This window comes from Urocitellus parryii, chromosome 1, assembly GCF_045843805.1.
Source record: "Urocitellus parryii isolate mUroPar1 chromosome 1, mUroPar1.hap1, whole genome shotgun sequence".
NCBI lineage: Eukaryota > Metazoa > Chordata > Mammalia > Rodentia > Sciuridae > Urocitellus > Urocitellus parryii.
In genome coordinates, this window is record NC_135531.1 from 225,322,831 (window position 1) to 225,342,336 (window position 19,506).

The 19,506-nt window shown below is 44.7% G+C and overlaps 1 protein-coding gene across 2 annotated transcripts in view; it reads left to right on the top strand.

Annotated features, from left to right (window-relative positions):
- Positions 1 to 1,892: 1,892 nt before the first annotated feature.
- Positions 1,893 to 19,506, top strand: part of Itga6 (integrin subunit alpha 6) — a 77,297-nt gene continuing 59,683 nt past the window's right edge. For both annotated transcript variants that reach the window (XM_026389533.2, XM_026389534.2), the window contains exon 1: positions 1,893 to 2,257. In XM_026389533.2, the coding sequence (XP_026245318.1) occupies positions 2,076 to 2,257 (182 nt within the window). In that variant the 5' untranslated portion in view covers positions 1,893 to 2,075. The remainder of the gene's footprint in view (positions 2,258 to 19,506) is intronic.

Genomic DNA, 19,506 nt, shown 5'->3' on the forward strand with positions numbered 1-19,506 from the left:
CTGTGAGGTTCACTATACTCAACCATAATAGCATAGACCCTCTCTCTGCAATAGCATGTTTATCATGAAGAAGAAAGGCTAACCTGCAACTAACATGAAAAATTATACTGCAGATATTCCCTAATTTACTAGATGATCATTTCTAGTAGTTTCTCAACCTTATCAGCATTTGTTAAAACAGTGTGATTTCCAAGATAATCCACTGGATTTAAAGCCACCATATCCCACTTTGGACTATATTTGCCTGGAGTTACTGATTGGCAAGGAAGGCGTACACATTTACTGAGGGACTCACTCTAGCAGCTGCTACCACCTGTGGGGACCCTTGATGGTGTTCACACAGTTTTTCTGAGTGATTCAGGCTGTTCCTTGGTCCACATTCTTGAGGTGAGGAAGACTGCACACAGCTCTAGCTCTTCCCCTGGGACTGTGCCCTGCTTTCTGTTTCCAATGCAAGAATGTTAGGTTCCAATGAGGACATTCCAAGAGCCTTCAGATCAGCACTTCTCAACCTTTTCATGTCACAGGCCCTTTTGGAAGGTTGCTATTAACAATGGACCTCTCTTGGAAGGTTTCAGACACAAAATAAAATACATGGATTCACAAAGGAAACCAATCATATTGTAATACAGTTAGCAAAATGTTTTTAAAAATTGTGCTATAGCAATATGTAAACTTCTTTTTTGACATATAAGAAAGATCTGAGGGTTCTAATAACTATTTTAATACTTGTAACAACTGTAATGTCAAGTAAAAAACTTAGTTTCTACCGGTGACTAGGTTATTGATACTTATTCTTCTACCACGGTGGTTTGTTGCCTACATTCCTAATCGAAGGAAATGCTAAATCTCAGATGTTGGTGAAAAATTTAAAAGTAAATTTTTTTTCTCATCCAAGTTCAGAATACACCTGAATTAAATTCTCTCTCCCCTGGTTTTGAATCATTGATGAATTAAGTCCCCCAGAGAGGCTACACCCTATGCCCTGGAGGCAGGGGCCTTCAGGCCACCCACATTGACCTCAGAACTAACTGCCTCTTGGTCTGGAAGTTTTTCCCCTAAGTAGACCAGGAATTTAGGGCTATCGAGAGGGGGCAAGGCCTGAGCTACTAAGCGCCACTTTGAAACACTCATCCTTTATGGGTGAGGGGTTTCTTCCGAGCATCAGAACACTTGGAAACCAAGTTTGAAATTTTTGACTTCAGGGTGACTTCTAGATCCTTGGGTGATCTGGGCAAAGCTAAACTTCGGTTTTCTCATTTGCAAAAAGAAAATGACCACGTAATAGGATTGTTAGGATTAAATGAGGTAAGGGCTGTGCTTTGTAAATTGTATAGCACTATCACAGTGTGTGTACTATCATCATTTTTGACGGTTAGGTATTCCAAGAGCCAAAAAGTATGCAGCTCCAGTCTTCAAGTGTTAGGACACGTTAAACACTCCGTGAGCCCTTAGAGAATGAATGACTGTAGTGTGCATTTGCACGTGGGCCCACAGCTTCAATAACAGGCTGCTTAGGGCAAAGAGGCCGGCGCACCGCCTGCACTTATCTTTACTGACAGGTAGTAACATCCTTCTCGCTCAGCCCTGCACCGCACAACCACAACTCAAGAGCTTCTCTCCAGAGGGGGCGGCCGGATGGGCGTCTCGGCCCGGAGCTCCCTCCAAGTCTCCCGCATCGCTGCTTCCGGGCAGGTGAAGGGCGGCGGGAGAGGGCGAGGAGCCTGGCGCTCTACAGCCGGGGCGGTCGGGAAGGTGCCGGCGGCTTGGCCCGGCCCAGGGAGCGCGAGGAGGGGCCAGCGGGGTGGGGAGGGGCGGGGCCGGCGTCCTCGTCACTTGATAAAACGCTTGCTAGTCTCCAGAGAACAAGGAGCTCATTCAGCGGTCCCGGAGCTGCCGGTGAGGGGGAGCGGCAGGACATAGAGCGCGACCCGGCCCGGGGGTGGGGCCGGGCGAAGTGGCGAGAGGAGGCGAAGGTGGCCGTGGCCGCTGCAGCACGGCAGGCAGCCTCAGACCCGGCCCGGAGCGCACGGCGGCCGCAGCAGGTCCCTGCTCCCCTCTCCGTGCGCCCGCCCATGGCGGCCGCCGGGCAGCTGTGCCTGCTCTACCTGTCGGCGGGGCTCCTGCCCCGGCTCGGCGCAGCCTTCAACTTGGACACCCGCGAGGACAATGTGATCCGGAAATCTGGGGATCGCGGGAGCCTCTTCGGCTTCTCGTTGGCCATGCACTGGCAGCTACAGCCAGAGGACAAGCGGCTGTGAGTTCCCCGACTCTTCCCACCCCCACCGGGGCGCGGGCCCGCGCGAGGAGGGGCGAGGGCGCGCCCTGTTCCCGCCTGTCGGCAGCCCGCCGGCCGGCTCTACCCCTACCCTTCCCGGGACTCCTCAGGCCCCACGGTTCAGCGGGTCCGGGGGTCGCGAGTAAGCCGCGCCCACCGCCCTCACGCCCCGCTGCGCACCTCGCGCTGGTGCCTCCCCTGTGCAGCCCTCGGAGGAGGAGAACCTGAGGTCGGACCTCGGCTGACTACACCCGGGGCCCCGGGAGAGTTTACTTTTAAAAAAGAAAACTTAGTACTTTCTGCCGGTTCTTCCCTCCGGGCCTGTTTGTTGGAACCCCAGCAGGTGGCACGCTTTCTGAGCTTCACGTGTTGTGTGTTTGGTGAAGGGGGTGGGAGGCAGGGTCATAGCATCGCTGCCTCGGGGCTGCTGGAGCGACGTTCCAGGCCTTTCCCAAACTCACAGGACACCAGGTCCCCGGGCGAACTCGCGCGCTCCGCGGAAGTTGGGAAGACACTTTCCTTAGTGTCTTGGGTGACTTTACCCTCAGGGCGTACGCTCCTAGAGGGGATACTTTTACTCGCTCCCCACCCCCTTTTGGAAGGTGGAATTAACCAAGCACCTGTTCACAGAACTAGATAAGTTAAGAAAGTAAGTTTCTCTGAGTGGTGTGCCTAGCCCCCGCCTGGTCCCCTAATCAATTGTTCGGCCGCTGCTCCCCTGCACTGGGCAGGCTCAGCCAAGGGGCTAAAAGCAAAATGTCTGATCTTGAGCTGAGACTTAGCAAACAAGGTTCGGAAGTGACAACCCCCCACCAGGGCTGTGCTCTTCAGAGGAGAAAGTGGAGACGGGTGCTCTTTGCCTCTCCCTTTCTTTTAAAAACTATTTGGTTCCCACATGATCTCTTTAGACCCAAGAGGGTATTCTGGAGCTAAGCCTCCTTAATCGCTGTGGGGCTGCATTCTTGATCCGTGCTACGGAAAAACAGACTCTAACAACAAAAGGACCCCCTCCCCACCCAGGCCTTTAGTTGAACCCAGGTCCTTCCAGGACCAACAGACCGGAGAAAGCAAAGTGCAGCCACAGCATGAAGGATATTTTACTGTCCCTCTTTTGGGACTTTGGAGCTGGTGGGAACATTGATTTCATTGGTTAATATCGTTGGAATTTGGAACGTTGTGTACATCCGCATCTAAAAGTCATTTTTTTTTTTTTTTTCTGACAGCACCTGCTAGGTGAAGCAGAGACACTAGCTGAGGGAGGGGCGTCTGCAGCCAGGTGGTCTGAGTTTGCAGGCCTGGCCAGCTGCTTATACTCTGCTTTCTCATAGAAGAAATTGTTAAGCTGTAAATCTGAAATGAAAGGTGGTTTCTGCTAATTCAGTTAATGGATGACATTTAGTGTCTTAGAATACTGTGTGTAGCTGTGTTTTCACCCACATGATTTGAACTTGTTAGTGCACAAGTGTCTGTGGGCCAGCAGAGGGAATGCGTTCCCCTTGGCATTCTGGCTTTTTGGGCGTACTTGTCCAAGCACATGTGAAGGGGAAGCACTGGGGCAAGAGTTGTCCTTGGGATGGAGATTTGCACAGTGTGCCTTTAGCCAGGAATCTCTTGTCATGAAGGTGAGCAACATGCCTGCTCTAACTTGTCACTCCTGCTGGGCTTCTCTGGTATTAGACCTGCTGCAGGCCTTCCCCAGGGTAAGAAGCTTGTGACTGGGCTTGAGGCCTTCTAATAGAAATGCTTTTCTTTAGGGCTTACTGAGGGGAGTAGCTGGTCAGACCATCAGATGGGAAAAGGGCCACCTTAAGGGGACTGTGTCTTTCTCTGGAGCCCAGAGGCAGTAACCACACTGTTAGGTGACAGTGGTTTGTGACTGGTGTTGCCCCACACTTTCCTAGAGTACTCCAGCTTCAGGAGTAGCAGTGGTCCTCCCAGGAGAACCAGCATATGCATCCCGTATCACATCCCTTGTCCCTAGTAACAAGGATGTGGATAATAGAGCCAGTGAGATTAAAACAACTGGTCAGGTTTCCTAAACTCCGTGGAAAAGATGAATAGGAATATTTCAGGAAACTGGTGGAGAGTGTCCCTTCTTGGCCATTTAGTAAATGTTCATTTACTTTGAACTTTAGTTTCTTTATCTATAAAATAAAGATATAATAAAGGAGATACACTGTTTAATAGGGTTGTTGAGAGGATTAAAGGGACATGCAGAGTACTCAGTGCCTCCTCAGCAAGGATACTTGCTGACCAAATGGTAGGTGTTAATGATAAATTTAAAAGCAGTATCTGTGTTCTTAGTTACTGTGTGTCAGGTATTGCATAGGTATTCTGATATTCTGTGACTATATTACTGCCAAATAGTAAAGCCAAAGGTGGTTGTTGGTCTGGTTGATTCCTATCTTAAATTCTCAATCACATTTATGAAACTTAAATCAGTTACATCAATGAATTGTAATTAGACTCATAACAAAAGTAAATTTAATGAACAAATGACTTTGAGATAGAAGTAAAATATCACATATGTGTGGGAATATTAGATAAATATTCTGTTATAGAAAACCCATTATAGATTTTCATGGTTTAAATTTTCTACAATGCCACCTAAATATTTAGTAATATCTTTAACACTAGTTAAGATTCTATGACAGAATAATACTGTGTCTTAAAGCCCTTAAACACATTGGATGTTCTTAAAGCTCTGGGAGTCATCGGACTTAAGGGAATGGTGTAAAACTTCCTCCAGAAGTTTCAGATTCCGAAAGATGATTATTAGCTGGTCATCTGAAGTGACTGAGGTCAAGGTCTGAGTGCTTTGGACTCTAATTTCTCTTAGGTAGTTAAAGTTGAGTCATCCAGAAAGGTGGAAGGTATGTGGAGGTGAGGACTGTGGGTGTATGCATCCTATGAATCATTCCCCAGCCCTTCTGGAGAGATGGGTCTGTATGACCATAGGGCAGGACCTAGAAGGAGAATGAAGTGTCAGTGATTTTTTGAATGGCTCCTAAGTCTCACTTTCTTCTCTCTGATCACTATGTTCTAGAAGCTTTCCAGGCCCACCATCACTATTTTTATGACTCCATGATGTTCTTAGATTTACTCAGACCTGCAATGTCCTAGCATTTAAATCATATTTTCTTAACTAAATATTATCTAGTCTGACTCCCTTTACAGATGAAAAAACTAGAAGTTGCAAGTTGTGAAGACGTTTCCAAAGTCTCACAGCTGTTTACACAGAATCTTAACGGATCTGGATTTGAAGTTGGTATTTCTGACTCATGCTCATGCCCTCTCTAAAAGGAAAAATCAGAAATATCCTTTAGACCTGGAGAAGTTGGCAAGCTTTTGAGTTTTGGAAATGTACTATATTGTGTTGATTTATTAAACTGCTTCCCATATGGGTCAGGGTTGTCTATTTAAATGTTGGTGCCTGGACTCTCTTCCTATTGACCCTTATTCCAACTGGCCATGGATCAAGTTTTAGGACCTTACTTCTGAAAAAGTGCACTGGAGTGCGACTTGCTAGCCAGGGATCAGACTGTGTCCAGGATGTGTACCTAAGCACTTGCTTCCTTGCATTCATTCATTCTTCAAGAGTGCCATGTGGCACAGGGCCATCTTTCAGGTGTTGCTGGGTCACCTTGAGTCCTGAGAGCAGAGAAAAATCCAAAATGGGCAAGAAGACTTGGAGGAAGTCTTAAGAATCTGCAAACAAGCAGAAATAGGTGGGTTTAATTTTAACAGACTGGTGTGAGACCATCCAGGTAATGACAGGTTTGGAAGAAAGGGTCAAAGTATTTGTGTGGTATGAATAATTTGCTGGGAAAGTCAGGTTCAAGGGTCACAGAATAAGATTCTCTATTACAATGAAGCAGTTCATCTAGAGTATAGACTGTTTAAGCCTAACACTATGTTGAGATTTAATTTGTTTTTTATAATCGGAGTATTGAAACTGTGGTACAAGATTCCCCAAGGACCTTGACCTAACATCTTACATGGCCAGTGAATTCTGTGGTATTTCTAAGAGGGACACTGGAGACGAAACAAAATACCATCATATGCTTGGATGATAGGCCAGTTGTGCCTGAAACACTGGTGAGTGCTGAGTCGGCCCATCTAAAGAAAGAATCTAATCAAATCTCAAGAACCTGTCCTACCCCACAGCAACTTCTTCCTGTGACTATTGATAGCAATGTAACTGACAGTTATGATGTTTGACTATTGTCCTTCATCTTCAGGGATGGTCTCCTCTCTCCCATCTGGATTACAGCTTATGTGAGGGCAGGGATCTTATCTCATTTCTTTGCCTGATAGCACCTAGCCTGTGCCTTGCAAGTACCATGAAGTCGTATCATACACTCAATTTAACTTGCAAAATCAACTCTTCTGCTGAGGGTAAAGAGAGGGAGAAGTCCCTTTATTTAACCCTTTGCCCTTCCCTGCTCAGGCCTTGGTGACCCGCTGTGCCGAGGGAAATGGAGGCTATAGCTGTAATGCGAAGTCACACAAGAGTTCTTGCTGGTTGAGTTTAAGGGCCCATGTCCCAGCTCAGGGATTTTCGTGAATGATTTCTTTTTCTTTTTTTTTTTTTTTTTTTTTTTTTTTACTAGGCTTTTGCCCTAGAGGCAGACTTTAGAACTTAACCCCAGAGACACAGGTTGACCTGCACTACAGTGGGTGTTCAGGATGCCAGGTTGTTGGTTACAAGGAGTCTAGCTAGAGAAGCATGGCTGGAGCATCGAAGTCCTGAAAGGAGCTTGACTAGGTTGGGGGTCAAATGGGAATAAGCACGTTAGGGCACTTGTAAAGTGATAGTGAACAGTTTAATTACTCAAGGATAGCAAGGGAATCTTAGATATATTTAATTCTTTAGATGGAATAGGGGAGAGGCTGCTCACCCCTTGGTGGGGGTCCTAAGAGCTACAGAATGGGGGTCTGGAGGCCTGTGTGACACTCCCACCAGCCTCTTGGGAGGATGGTAAAGATTGAGTACTATAGGAAATTGTAAGGGGCCAATGCACCCCCCCCCACCGTTGCCTATTTTCCCCTTTTGGATTTGGGTACAACTCTATAATTAATAACTTTATGTCTGGAAGGATCCTTAGGGATTCTTAAATGTCATCAGGGTTGCTACTTGGGGACTCTTGTTATGAAAGGTGGGATTCTCTCAGCCCAGATCTGCTCCAAAGTGTGCTCCAGGATTCTGTTCCTGCAGTGTAAGTTTACAGTCACCTTTATGCAGAAGGCAGCACATAGTGTAATGGGTAAGAACTGAGTCTAGGGCCAGCAGGGCCAACTCTGGTTCTGCCATTTGCTAGCTATGACACGATACAGTTACCTAACCTCTTCATGCCTCCCTTTCCTGGGCTATAAAGTAAGGATAATCATCCTTAGACTAGTTCTGGCCTGCCCCTTTGTTCAGTTAAAGAAATGTGGACACCAGGTCATACAGGGGATGTGGCCAGTTCTTCTATCCACATCTCCCATGCTGCCCGCCTGTGCACTAGATGTGCTTTCCCTTTTGGGGGTTTGATTTTTATACTAGTTAAGTGTACGTTTTCCTTTTCTTTAATTCAGTTACCATATGTTGGAAGGTACATTTCAGAAGAACTATACCCTATAGTCTTCTGTAGCTACCAAGCAGTAAATAAATCCCAGGGAGGTTTCAGTTTTCAGAGGTGATGAATGGGCCGTTGGGTGCCCAGGCATGACGAGACTCCCTGGGCCCAGAGCCTGGAATACCCTCTGAGGGTGGGTTGGGCAGTCTGCTTTCCAGGACTCCTCAGACCTCTGGCTCTGAAAACATGCCCATCCTTATCCTTGGGAGGCTAGGTCATTTGCCTATTACTCAGGGCAGGGTTGATGATTTATTTTCCTTCATCTTTTGCTTGGCATTGATGTGTGGTAGGAAGGAGCTTGCATGGAAATAGATCTGATTATTGACGGGGAAACTGCCTATGGTTGGATAATACTTGGTCAAATTGTAGAAGTAGTTTTTTTTTCTTAGGTTGGTTTGTTAAACTGGCATTGAGAATTGTAAACAGTGGTCTCTTGGAACTGATGTCAGAGGCTAATTGTTAATTTGTCCTGAATCGAGGCAGGCAGATGGGCCCTTCACCAGACTCCTGTCAGCCTAATAACAGGGTGGAATGACCACTATCTGATCTATTGCTATCTGGCTTTTCTGTTTAGATAAAGGAGGCGAGACAGTCCCAAATCAGCACATCAAAATCCTGAGGTTGACAAGTTTATAGAATACCACCTTCCATGGGCTGGAGTGGGAGCAGACCCCCCCCACACCTCCTGCCCACCTTACATTCATGCTGGAGTTCAGTGTTGGTTGCTGCTGTCACGTCATTGATTCCCAAATTGGCAAAAAGACCATTTAAAAAAACCTTTGAGTCTCTAAACCCAATTGAATGCTAAAGAAGACTGTTCTGAATTTTGAGGTAGAGGAGAAGTGACACTAAAAGCAGTCACACACAGGGGAGAAAACAAAGTGATGTGAAGCCACGAGTATCTGCATGTTTACTTGCCAACTAGGTAGATTATGTTGCATGTCATATAGTCTGAAGCTCACTTTTTATGAAAAGCCATGTCAGATATAGTATAAGAAAAAAACTTTTGGAGAAACAGGCTTTCTAACCCTGGGAGTATATATAGAGACAAAAATAAACCTTGGAATAATTAGGAAGGGGCACATTGGTTTGTGATATAAGGAGAAAATGAAGCATAGGGTAATGCCTGTTTACTCAAGGCCTGTTTGCTTTGCTTAGTGATATCAAGGTCACTCTGGTTTCTTCATTTTGAAAAGCAGACTCATAATGAGGGCGTCATGGAAATGTAATAAACAGTGACATCTTACTCTGGGTCTAAAATGTAATAAACAGTGACATCTTACTCTGGGTCTAAAATGAACCAAATACCCACTCGGTCCTTGCAGATCAAACCCTTTTTGGGTCATGCTGCTGTTGATCAAAGAGTTCCTTTTCTGTGGTCCTGGAAAGTACCGTGATATAAAATGAACTAAAGGATCCAATAGAATTATAGGCAGAGGTGTGGAATGAGGGGGCCATCCTGTCCCCCTTTCTCCGTAATGAGGAGAGGGAAAAGTCTTTCCTCGGCCTGTTCCTGCCATGTGTCTGTCGGATAGTGGCCAGACCTCCCTTCTGTTGGCAGTGTGGTTGCTTGTTTTTTCAGAACAAAGATATTGAAACATCAAAGTAGTGGAATGGAAATGTTGAGAAATCTCCAAGACACTAGAGAGATTAGAGATAGGTAGGAAAAAGATATGGAAGACCTGAAGAGGAGGTGAGCTATAGAGATCTGTGTATAGTGCTTAAGGAATCGAGCGTTGCTGTAACACAAATCAACCTGAGTTTGCAAGTGAGGGAAAGTTTAAAGAAGTTCAGATATGATCAGATGGACATTCAGAGACATAATTCTAGGTAAATGTCACTGACTTGTGACTGCTAGTGATACTAGGCCCAGGAGCCAACCTAAGACAATAGTTGGAAAGAAGCTGAGAACTTAACAGACTTTAAGATTGATTGTATTAATCAGCTTTCTATTGCTGTGACAAGATACCTGAGAAAACCAACTTACTTAAAAGGAGGGAAGGTTTCAGTCTGTGATCAGTTGGCTACATGAATTTTTTTTTTTTTTAAAGTCCTGTGGTGAGGCAGAACACCATGGCAGGGAGCACATGGTAAAGCAAAGTTGCTCACCTCATGGTGAACAGAAAACAGGGAGAGGCAGGGATGAGGATCCCAGTACCACTTTCAGGGACACCAGTGACTAACTTCTTTTCACTAGGTTCTACCACCTCCTAATGGTGCCACAGGCTGGTGATCAAGCCTTTGGTGTATGTGCCTTTGGAGGACATTTATGATCCAAAATATAACAACCAGAGTGATAAAGAGGCCTTACATGAATTTGAAATGCAGAGATCAGTCTGGACTGTGCTGGGCTCTTCTAGATGCTCAAGGACTAGGTATTGGGGAAGGATGAAGGAGATCTGCTGAAGTAGATGCAAAGGCAGGAGGGGACTTTAGGGATCAGAGAAACATTTTAATGTCTAGGACAAGGTAAGGCCACTTCAATACTTCATCAGATAAACCAATTTAGAAAGACAAGAACTTTCTAATGCTTGCTAGGGCTGCTACTGAGGACTGAGAAAGGGCTTGTAAGTGTATGGAGAGGCTTTCTAGGGACCCTTCCTAGAGAATGATCCCAAGAGGTGAGCTTTGGCAGATGGTGATTCCTGCCCCCACCAAAAGCTTGGAAGCATCCAGGAGCTGTCACACGGTTTTTCTATAACTTAGAATAAGAAACTGGTCTCTGTAAGCTCATTTTTTGGTGTGTGCATGTGTATTGATTTATATTTGTTTTCCATTTCAATCTAAAAGACATAGGGAGTTTTATTCCTATTTGAACCTGAGAGAGAAGTGAAGACTTTGAAGGGACTGTGCTCTAGATTTGCCAGAGAAACCATAGCCAGCTTCCCCGCTCCCTGTAGAAATAGTTATCTCACAGATGAACAGATATCACTGAGCATGCTCTAGAGGTACAACAGCAAACACAATAAAATCCCTATGTAGGTTCTGACCGAGAAGACAACAAAGTAATAAGTGCAGAATTTAGATGGCAATAAATAATAAAGGAAGAGAAGGGAGTAGGGTGCCGCAGTCCGGCTGCAGCAAAATAACCAGAGGGTGATGAGCAACTTGTGTACATTGATAAAGCAGGAGGGGAGCCATTTATTGTAGGACAGGAGCGGTATATATACATTCCACACAGCTTATCTTAATTAACATAAACTTGATACAGCAGTCAACCAATAAGGAATCTCCACACTTAATGGCTGGCTGGCGTTACTTCACAAACCACTCCCTCTGGCAAAATGCCAGGCGCTATCTTGACTTGTTTACAGACCCTAACAGTAGTGGGTGGGGAGTGGCTGGCAATGGGAGAGCCAGGGAAGACCTTTGCGGGAAGAGCATTCTTGGCAGAACAGAGAGTACAAGGGCCTTGAGAGAGCAGCATGCATGCCTGGCATGTCAGGAAAATGAGGAGTCTCCTTGAGAGTAGACTCTGCAGGGCCTGGTGGGTCAAAAAGAGATGGGAAGCCATTGTCAGGTTCTGAGAAGAGTATGACACTTTCTGACTTGGATTTCTCTGGCTGCTACAATGAGGATGGACTGAGCAAGGAAAGAAGTAGTGATGGTGATTAAGGGGATTCTGTAATGACAGGTGACAGGGGATAGTGGTTGGGACCAAGGTAGTAGTAGTGATGATAGTAAGCGGTTGGATTCTGGATGTTTTGAAAGTAGAATCAATGGGATTTCCCATGGTCTCCATGGAGGTGTGAGAGGTAGAGAACAGAAAAGAAGGTGTCCAAGGTTTTGGCCTGAGTAGCTGGAAGGATGAAGTTGTATTATGGTTTAGGGAGGGTGATGAGAAGGATAGATTTTGGGGGAAGAGTAGGAGTATTGATTTTGACACACTGGATTTGAGATGGTAGACACTCAAGTGGAGTTATTGATGGGCAGTTGAACGAGGCTGAAGTTCAGGTGGAAAGGGTGGGTTAAGGACAAAAATAAGGGCTTTGATATCAAAACACAACAAATAAAAAAATAATAAGGGCTTGTCGGTTTTATTTAGAATGTCGAACTAAATGAGATCACCAAGATCACCAAATGCAGGCTAAGGACTGCACCCTGGGGCTTCTCCATGCGGGAGTTAGGGAGAGGAGGGCAGCCAGCTCCAGCAAGGTGGGAAGAGTAGAAGTACTGTCCTGGAAGCCACCTGATGCAGGGGTTTCAGATGGGGAGCATGGGTCACTAGCGTCAAATGACTCCTAAGCTTACTGAGGAGGAGCACAGGAACATTGCCAACTGGAGTAGGTTTGTGAGAGACAGGAGAGGAAGGACTGTAGACAGAGTAGGAACTCTCAAGTTTGCTGGGGAGGAGAGCAGAGCCAAGAAGCTGGAGGGAAAATGGGGCCAAGATGGGAGAGAGTCCCAGTAAGCTGGTTCATTGAGGATGATTCAGTAGAGAAGGAAAAATGAATGTAGGAAGGGTAGAATTGCAAGTGGGGCAGTTAGCCTGGGTCTTGGAACATGGGTAGCTGATCACGGTCTGAGAAAGGAAGGCATGTTAAGGTGCAGGTGCAGGTAGGGAGGTAGGCATCCTGGGGGGAGGGTGTGAATTTCTTTGGTTGCTTCTGATTTCTCTTAGGTCGCTAGCCATAAGTTACTAGATACTTGCACAGAAGTTGGCCTCACAGGACTAACAACTTAGTCCTAGAGACTGTTGGCTGTGGACTTGAAACCCAGCTCCCTCACCTTCTATTCATATGACATTCTGTTGACTTGTCCTCATCACTAAAATGGAGATGCTGGTCACCCTGCCTCAAAGGTTGTGCAGTAAAAGTTGTGAGTTCTTTCTTAAAATAGGAATGTTGTTCTCTCACATGCGGGCAGTTTTGTAGCTCTTATCTTTACTGTCTGGTGGATAGCAGAGATTACCCTTTGGTGGTCAGGTCAAAGGTTAAGTTTTCCTATGGTGGGGGGCTGCAGTTGGAGTTGGGGCAGTTCACAGGCAGATGGGAGCCATGCCATTGTTTACTTGAGGAGAGGAAGGGGAAATGTGGGACTTGGAGGAGGAGAAAATGGCAATGTGTTAAAATTGTTTGGCAGACTCCATTTCCTTAAACTATATTTGAGCTACAGAGAACTGCAGCATTTTGTTGTGTGACGTTCTTCCAAGGCTTGTTTGAGGTACGGCAAAATCTTTTCCCGTGTAGCAGCAGCTCCAGAGTTTGGAACTGTCTTGACTGGTGCAGTCTCCAAGTGTCCTGCAGAGGGGGTGGATACCAGAGTATTGAGTGGTGGACGTGTGATAGACAGGGTAGAAGTGAATGCTAGAATTCCATGGCAGGAAAGCCTAGTCTTTGCTTCCTGTGCCCGCTGACTCAGTTGACTGTCTTTGTGATCCTAGTCCAATGGTCAGTGCATTGAGTCAGTAAAAATGACCTATGGCCTTACTGAGTCTCCGGGGTGTGGAAAATGAGACCAAGTCAGCATTAGGGGTTCTAAATGACTGTCAGTTTTCAATCTCTTCATTCAAGATGTGTGGTATGGACTTGAGGTAAATATGAATCTGAAAGGAAATGGAATATCTTTGAAGTGATATAAGAATATGAATAATCAGGATGTCAGCATCCATTCCCCTGGGTGTGCCACAAATCAAATGTGGAACATCTTCCTGAGGTGACGTGGTGGTTAGTGTTCTTGTTTTTTTAAAGTCTACATCATTTGAGTGTAGGAGGAAAGATATGTAAGTTTTAATATGAAACATGGGGTTTTACAGACATTTCAAGGTGGTCACTTTGTGCTATGCCACCATATACACCCGTCTCCCTCCATCATTGAGTGGAACGTTTGAGAAAATTTCATTGAGTGAAAATGTGTGAGAAGCACTAGCCAGTCCAACCTATGAAAGGAAGACTGACACCAAGATGTCTAGGGACAGCAAGTTAGTGGCAATATACAACTTGAATCCTAGCTATCTGATACCCAGCCTATCCTAATGCTCTGCCACATACTTGCACCTGTCAGTAAATCAGCCAATTCTTAGAATGAAACCTAGGCTTCATAACCTTGCCCTTCATGAACAATATCTTTATTTTTAAATGTCTTCCACATAGTGGCCTAAGATAGAGAGAGCAAATATGCAGCCATTATTGCCCTTACCCCTGATAATTGGAGGCCCTCTAAATGATTATAGTACTTTTTTTCCAGCTGTCTCAGAATTCCTCAAGTCAACAGAAGTCAGCCTGTGCGCATATACAGGTGTTTGCACCTACCGCAGCACCTGTTTGCCCTCTTGGCCCAGCCAAACCCCTTACCTGTGGAAGGCTCTCTGTAAATTTCTGCCTGATGGAAAAGATCCCTGTTGGTTTGAGAGCCTCTAAGAGGAGAGCTCTTTGAGTTGATTTAATTCCTCAAATACATTAAAGACTTCTAGATGATAGGAACTAGGCTAACCACCTTTACACCCTGATACATTTTTTTTAAAAAAATTGTGGTAAACTATGAAAATTATTATTGTTACCACTCCTAAGTGTACAGTTGAGTAGTGTTAAACATATTCATACTGAAGCACTCCTGTACTTCTTAAACTTGTTCTGTAGTGCTGAGGAATGATGACCACCATAAGATACTGATGGGCCAGACTTGAACTAAGCATAGAATTGTGGTAAATTATCTATCATCTGATGCTATATCCTAATGCAGACTAGAGGCAATGGAATTAAGTTTATCAGATATATGGTAGAAGTTGAAATTCAGTGTCAGTTCAATGTGTTTTTCTAGGTTGATGAAGGACTGCTGCTAGTTGAATGAAATAGTTGTGCTGAATTCCATCTGTGGGATTCTGGGGGTGCTTCACCAGTGTCTTTTGAGAAACCAAAGGATGTTGTCTTAATAAGTTTTTAATTGTGTTGAAGAGGAAATTGCAGTGGCTAAAAAGCCTGGCCAACATGTTTCTTACATGTTGCTACTACTTCTTCCTAACTCTTGGTAGCTTTAAAATGAAATAGAGCGACTCTAGTCACATACTGAAAGCTGACCCTGGGTTTGATGTGACAATGGCACATTTAGGGGTCGAAGTTCAAAAGGAAGTGCCTGTTTGTTCAGGGAACACCAATTGCACTAACAGCTGTCCCTTGGTGGTAAGGCCATCTTTAGCTTGTCTTGCAAATACTTTCCTTGTTCACCAGCCCTACCCCCACCCTACTTCCTTTGGAGCCATGTTAATCTATTACTCGGAGCAGGTTTATATTTTTTTAATTCCTTTTCTGACCTTCAAGTCATTGATTATTCCAAAGATATTTCTCTTTTGCTCAGATCCTGTTGATGAGTTTAATAGGTCCTTTGTTCTTACACATGTTTTCATCATGAAATTTTCTTAAAGTCATTTGAAAGCATCCGATAGAAGTTTACTGAGAGTTTTGGATTTTGAGGCCTCTGAAGGCAGGGACTTGGGTCTGGTTGATCCTTGTTGGCCTATTGTGTAGAATAATAACATAGAACTGGACACCTGTCATCTTCAAAATAAAAACATGCTTTAAAAGAAATCAAAACCCAAGACACAGATATTCTCATGTGTACCAAGAGAGTTGGGCATATTTTAGTTCCACTGCCCAGTGAAACTTTTCTGAATTTCTTTACTATTGAAATTATTTACCACCTGCATATGTTGGGAAGGAAGCCAGGGAATGATCTAGAAAGATAGATTAAGAAACAGCAGCTGCTGGGCATGGAGGCACATGCCTGTAATCCAAGTGGCTCTGGAGACTGAGGCAGGAGGATCGCGAGTTCAAAGCCAGCCTCAGCAATTTAGTGAGGTGCTAAGCAACTCAGTGAGACCCTGTCTCTAAGTAAAATACAAAAAAAGGGCTGGGGATGTGGCTCAATGATTAAGTGCCTCTGGGTTCAATCCCCAGTACCAAAAAAAAGAGCAACCTAGGATTTGTCATAGCCATTCACTGCTCTGGATGGCTACTTCCACAATCCCCTTCATGTCCACAGTTTTTTCCATTTGGTTTCCCACTCAGGCCCTTGACTCAGCTTCATTCCTATGCAGGGGTCCACCTAATCTGTGTTTATTTGTATAAAATGTCACCAGGAGCTTAAGCAGATCTGTCCAAATCCCTCCAAACTTGTCTGATCTCTCATCCTAGAGAGCTGTGAGATAATTATCTCTCAGTTAGGAACTAGGCCTGGATTTGCCTTAGGACCACAAAGGCAGAAGCAGCTGTGTGTTCCCCATATTCTCCACCCACTCTTACCTTTATGAACGAGGAGCCTTGGTTTGCTCCACACCTCTCATTCACCGCTTTAGAGTCCATGAAAGGCGAGGTTCCTGACTCAGGCTGTGACTCACTCTGCTGGGTAAACCCAGCTCCTCCCTGCGGGAAGTGACCGATGTAGGCAGGTTGGGCATCCAAGATGAAGGACCCCACAGCTATTTAGAAGCAGTACTTTCCATATTTTAGCTTCCAATATTGGAACTCCCCAGAACTGGACTAATTCATTCCCTTCCAAAAGGAGGATATGGGGGTGAGGAGTTCATGTTGGATATTTTTCTGTAGTGGAGATGTTCCCTAGAATGCTGTCAGTGCCACAGATTTCGTTGATGGCACTACATTTCACACTGCACTTCACTCTTTTGGAAAGCTTGTCTACTTTCTCAGCTACTTGCACTTCCTTTCCTCGTCCAACCTCTGCCTTGGATTTGCACTTCATTGTCATGCCCAGGTTGTCAGCACAGTGGTGGTGCACAGTAGGTGTGTTTACGCACGTTAGGTGGGTTGTCATACCTCTTGAATGGACTATCTTTTTTTTTTTTTCCCACTTTTTGCCTGAAACTGGCTGCACAAAGATAGCAAGTATGAGCATGTGTTGTGCAACCATGAGGTTTACTTCATGACTTCTGGCCACTGATTTTTACCTCTGCAACTGTATGTCATTTTCTTGGTGAGACTTCCATTGCATCCAGTGTCCATTGACTGATACCATTTTTAAAAATTGTAAATAAGTGATGTATGATACAGATTTAAAAGCCACCAGGAGTTAGGGTGGAAGTCCTCCTCCCACGCTTGGTTTGTATTCTTTCTGGAGGCAGCCATTGTTTTACCAGTTTGTTGTGAATCCCTTCAGAGGTTCCTGCTGTGGGTTGGATGTGGGTTGTTCCCCAAAGGTTCATGTGTGGAAGGCTTGATCTTCAGTGTAGTGATATTGAGAGATGGTGGGGCCTGGTAGGGGGGCCAGTGGGAGGTCATTAGGTCAACCTTCTGAAGGGATTAATAAAGTTCTCAAGGGCTAGCATATAAAGGCCCTAGGTTCAGTCCCCAGCACCACCAAAAATACACACACACACACACACACACACACACACACAACATATATGTTCCCTTGGGATGAATTGTTATAAAACAAGTGAGCCTGGCCCCTGACTCTCTCTGGCTCCCATCTCACCACGTGATCTCTTCAGGACTGCATGCACCCCATCACTGTGATGTCATTAGTCATGAGCTTTATCAGAGGCCAAACGAAAGCGGCTGCCTCATTGGACTTTTAGCCTTTTAAACTGAACTAAGTAAACCTCTTTTTTATAAGTATCCAGCTTCAGGCATTTTGGTGTAGCAATAGCAAACGGGCAAATATTGCCCATATATTTATAAGCAGATATATGCGTATACATTTTCTACCTGTATGGTAGCATGCCAGGCATATTCTTCACCTTATTTTTTTTCTCTTGTCATATTTTAGAACTTGTTCTATGTTGTAAATAGCTTCCCTAGTGCTTTTTTTTCTTATTCCTTTTTCTTTGCACTACTAGGAATTCCACCCAGGGCCTTGTGCATGGTAGGCAAATGCTTTACCACTGAGCTACATACCCAGCCCCTACTTTCTTGTTTTTTAAACCTTACTTTGAGAGAGGAGCTCATTAAAGTTGCCCAGGCTGGCCTGGAACTTGCAATCCTCCTATCTTGGCTTCCTAAGTCACTGGGATTACAGGTGCATGCTGCTGTGTCCAGCTGCTTCCTTAAATGCCTAACATTTAAAGGACGAATAGTGATTATTTTAACCAGTTTGGATGTTCTGGCAATTTCTAATCCTTAGCTGTTAAAAGCAGTGCTGCAGTGAAGAACTTTGTACCTCAAACATTTCACCTTAAGTACAGGGTCACTTCCTGGTGCCATGGAGTGCCCAGAGTCATTTTTCTAACAACTGTGCTGATTCTGGAGGAGTAACTGCTCTCATTTCTCTCTGTCACAAACTGTTTCCTAGCCATCTGTTGTTACCACTGGCCACTCTACCAGTGGGGTTGGGAGAATCTTTTTGACAACAGGAGTTGCCCAAGCTTTTGAGTTTCTGATGGCTTCACTGTTTATGTCCTACCTATACTCTTAAATTTGGAGTGGCTTGTAGTAATGCATAAAGTCACATACAGTGCCTCCTCACTGTGTTAAGAGTTTCCAAAGTTATTTGGCATTATTTCCTTTGATCCTTGCAACACCCCATGAGAAAATTTAGATTGAATGATTTCAGATAATCCATATTGAAAAAACAGTGGGTATAGCTGGGACTTGAACCCATCCAGTTGTCTTGAAACTCCCTTGGTATTTCTGATTACAGTTTTGGCCTGCCAAGCTGTTACTAGGCGGATAAGAAGGCATAAGCTTTCTGTATAGTAGTCAATATAAGAAAGTACCATATTATCCTAGTAAGAACAGGCCAAAGGAGGACTAATCCAGTATGTCCCAGTGAACTAGTAGTAGTTGCTAAAATATGGAAATACTTTGTCAGTAAATAGCTTTGCCCCCAAACTGCTTGTGCATCCTTTCCCATTGTCATACCCTCCTTGTCACAGGAACCCCTGCCTCTACCACCATATATGTCTCCCACAACCCAGCAACTAAAAGGGAAATGCCCTCCTACAATTGTGAGCCTCTGGACCATAGCTCCAGAGCTACAGCCACTATCAATACTGATTAATTGGTTATCCAGCCATACTGGTTCCTAAATAGTTTCTAAAAATCTAAGTGTAGGCATACAGTAGTAAACACTGTAAATATTTAGCCTCAGAACTTGGTTTCTGTGAATCTATACACTGTTCAAGTTGCTTTCTTTTCTTGTTCACAGTATTCTGTTTATAAATCTAACTTAAAAAGCTGAAAGACCTCTTTTGGTTTTGCTTTTTGTTTTGTACTTTGCTTTTGTCTTCCTGGTCTATAAAAATGAGTAGCTGGAGCTGGTCTGAGGTGTTTGGACCCAGGACCCACTGTCTTGTTGCTCCACCATTAGAGCTTCAACTTCATCATCCAAGATGGCAGCATCTACATTCTAGATAGTTCATGAAAAGAAAAGGGTCTAGCCAAAGGCACATGTGCACCACCTTTTAAGGAAGATTCTTTGAAGCAGCACTGGGACACCTTGTCATGCATCCCATTCAGCAGGATCAAGTTGTCTGGCATGTCCAGCTGGAAGGGGAGGCTGGGATGAGGCCCCTTTTTGGGGTGGCCTTATGCCCAGCTTATAAGTCCTTTACTATGGAAAAAGGAGAGAACTGATATTGGGTAACAGCCAGCAGCCCTGGCACAGCTACTAAGTCTGTTGTTTCAGTTATCTCATTTAGAAAATAAACTATGTGAT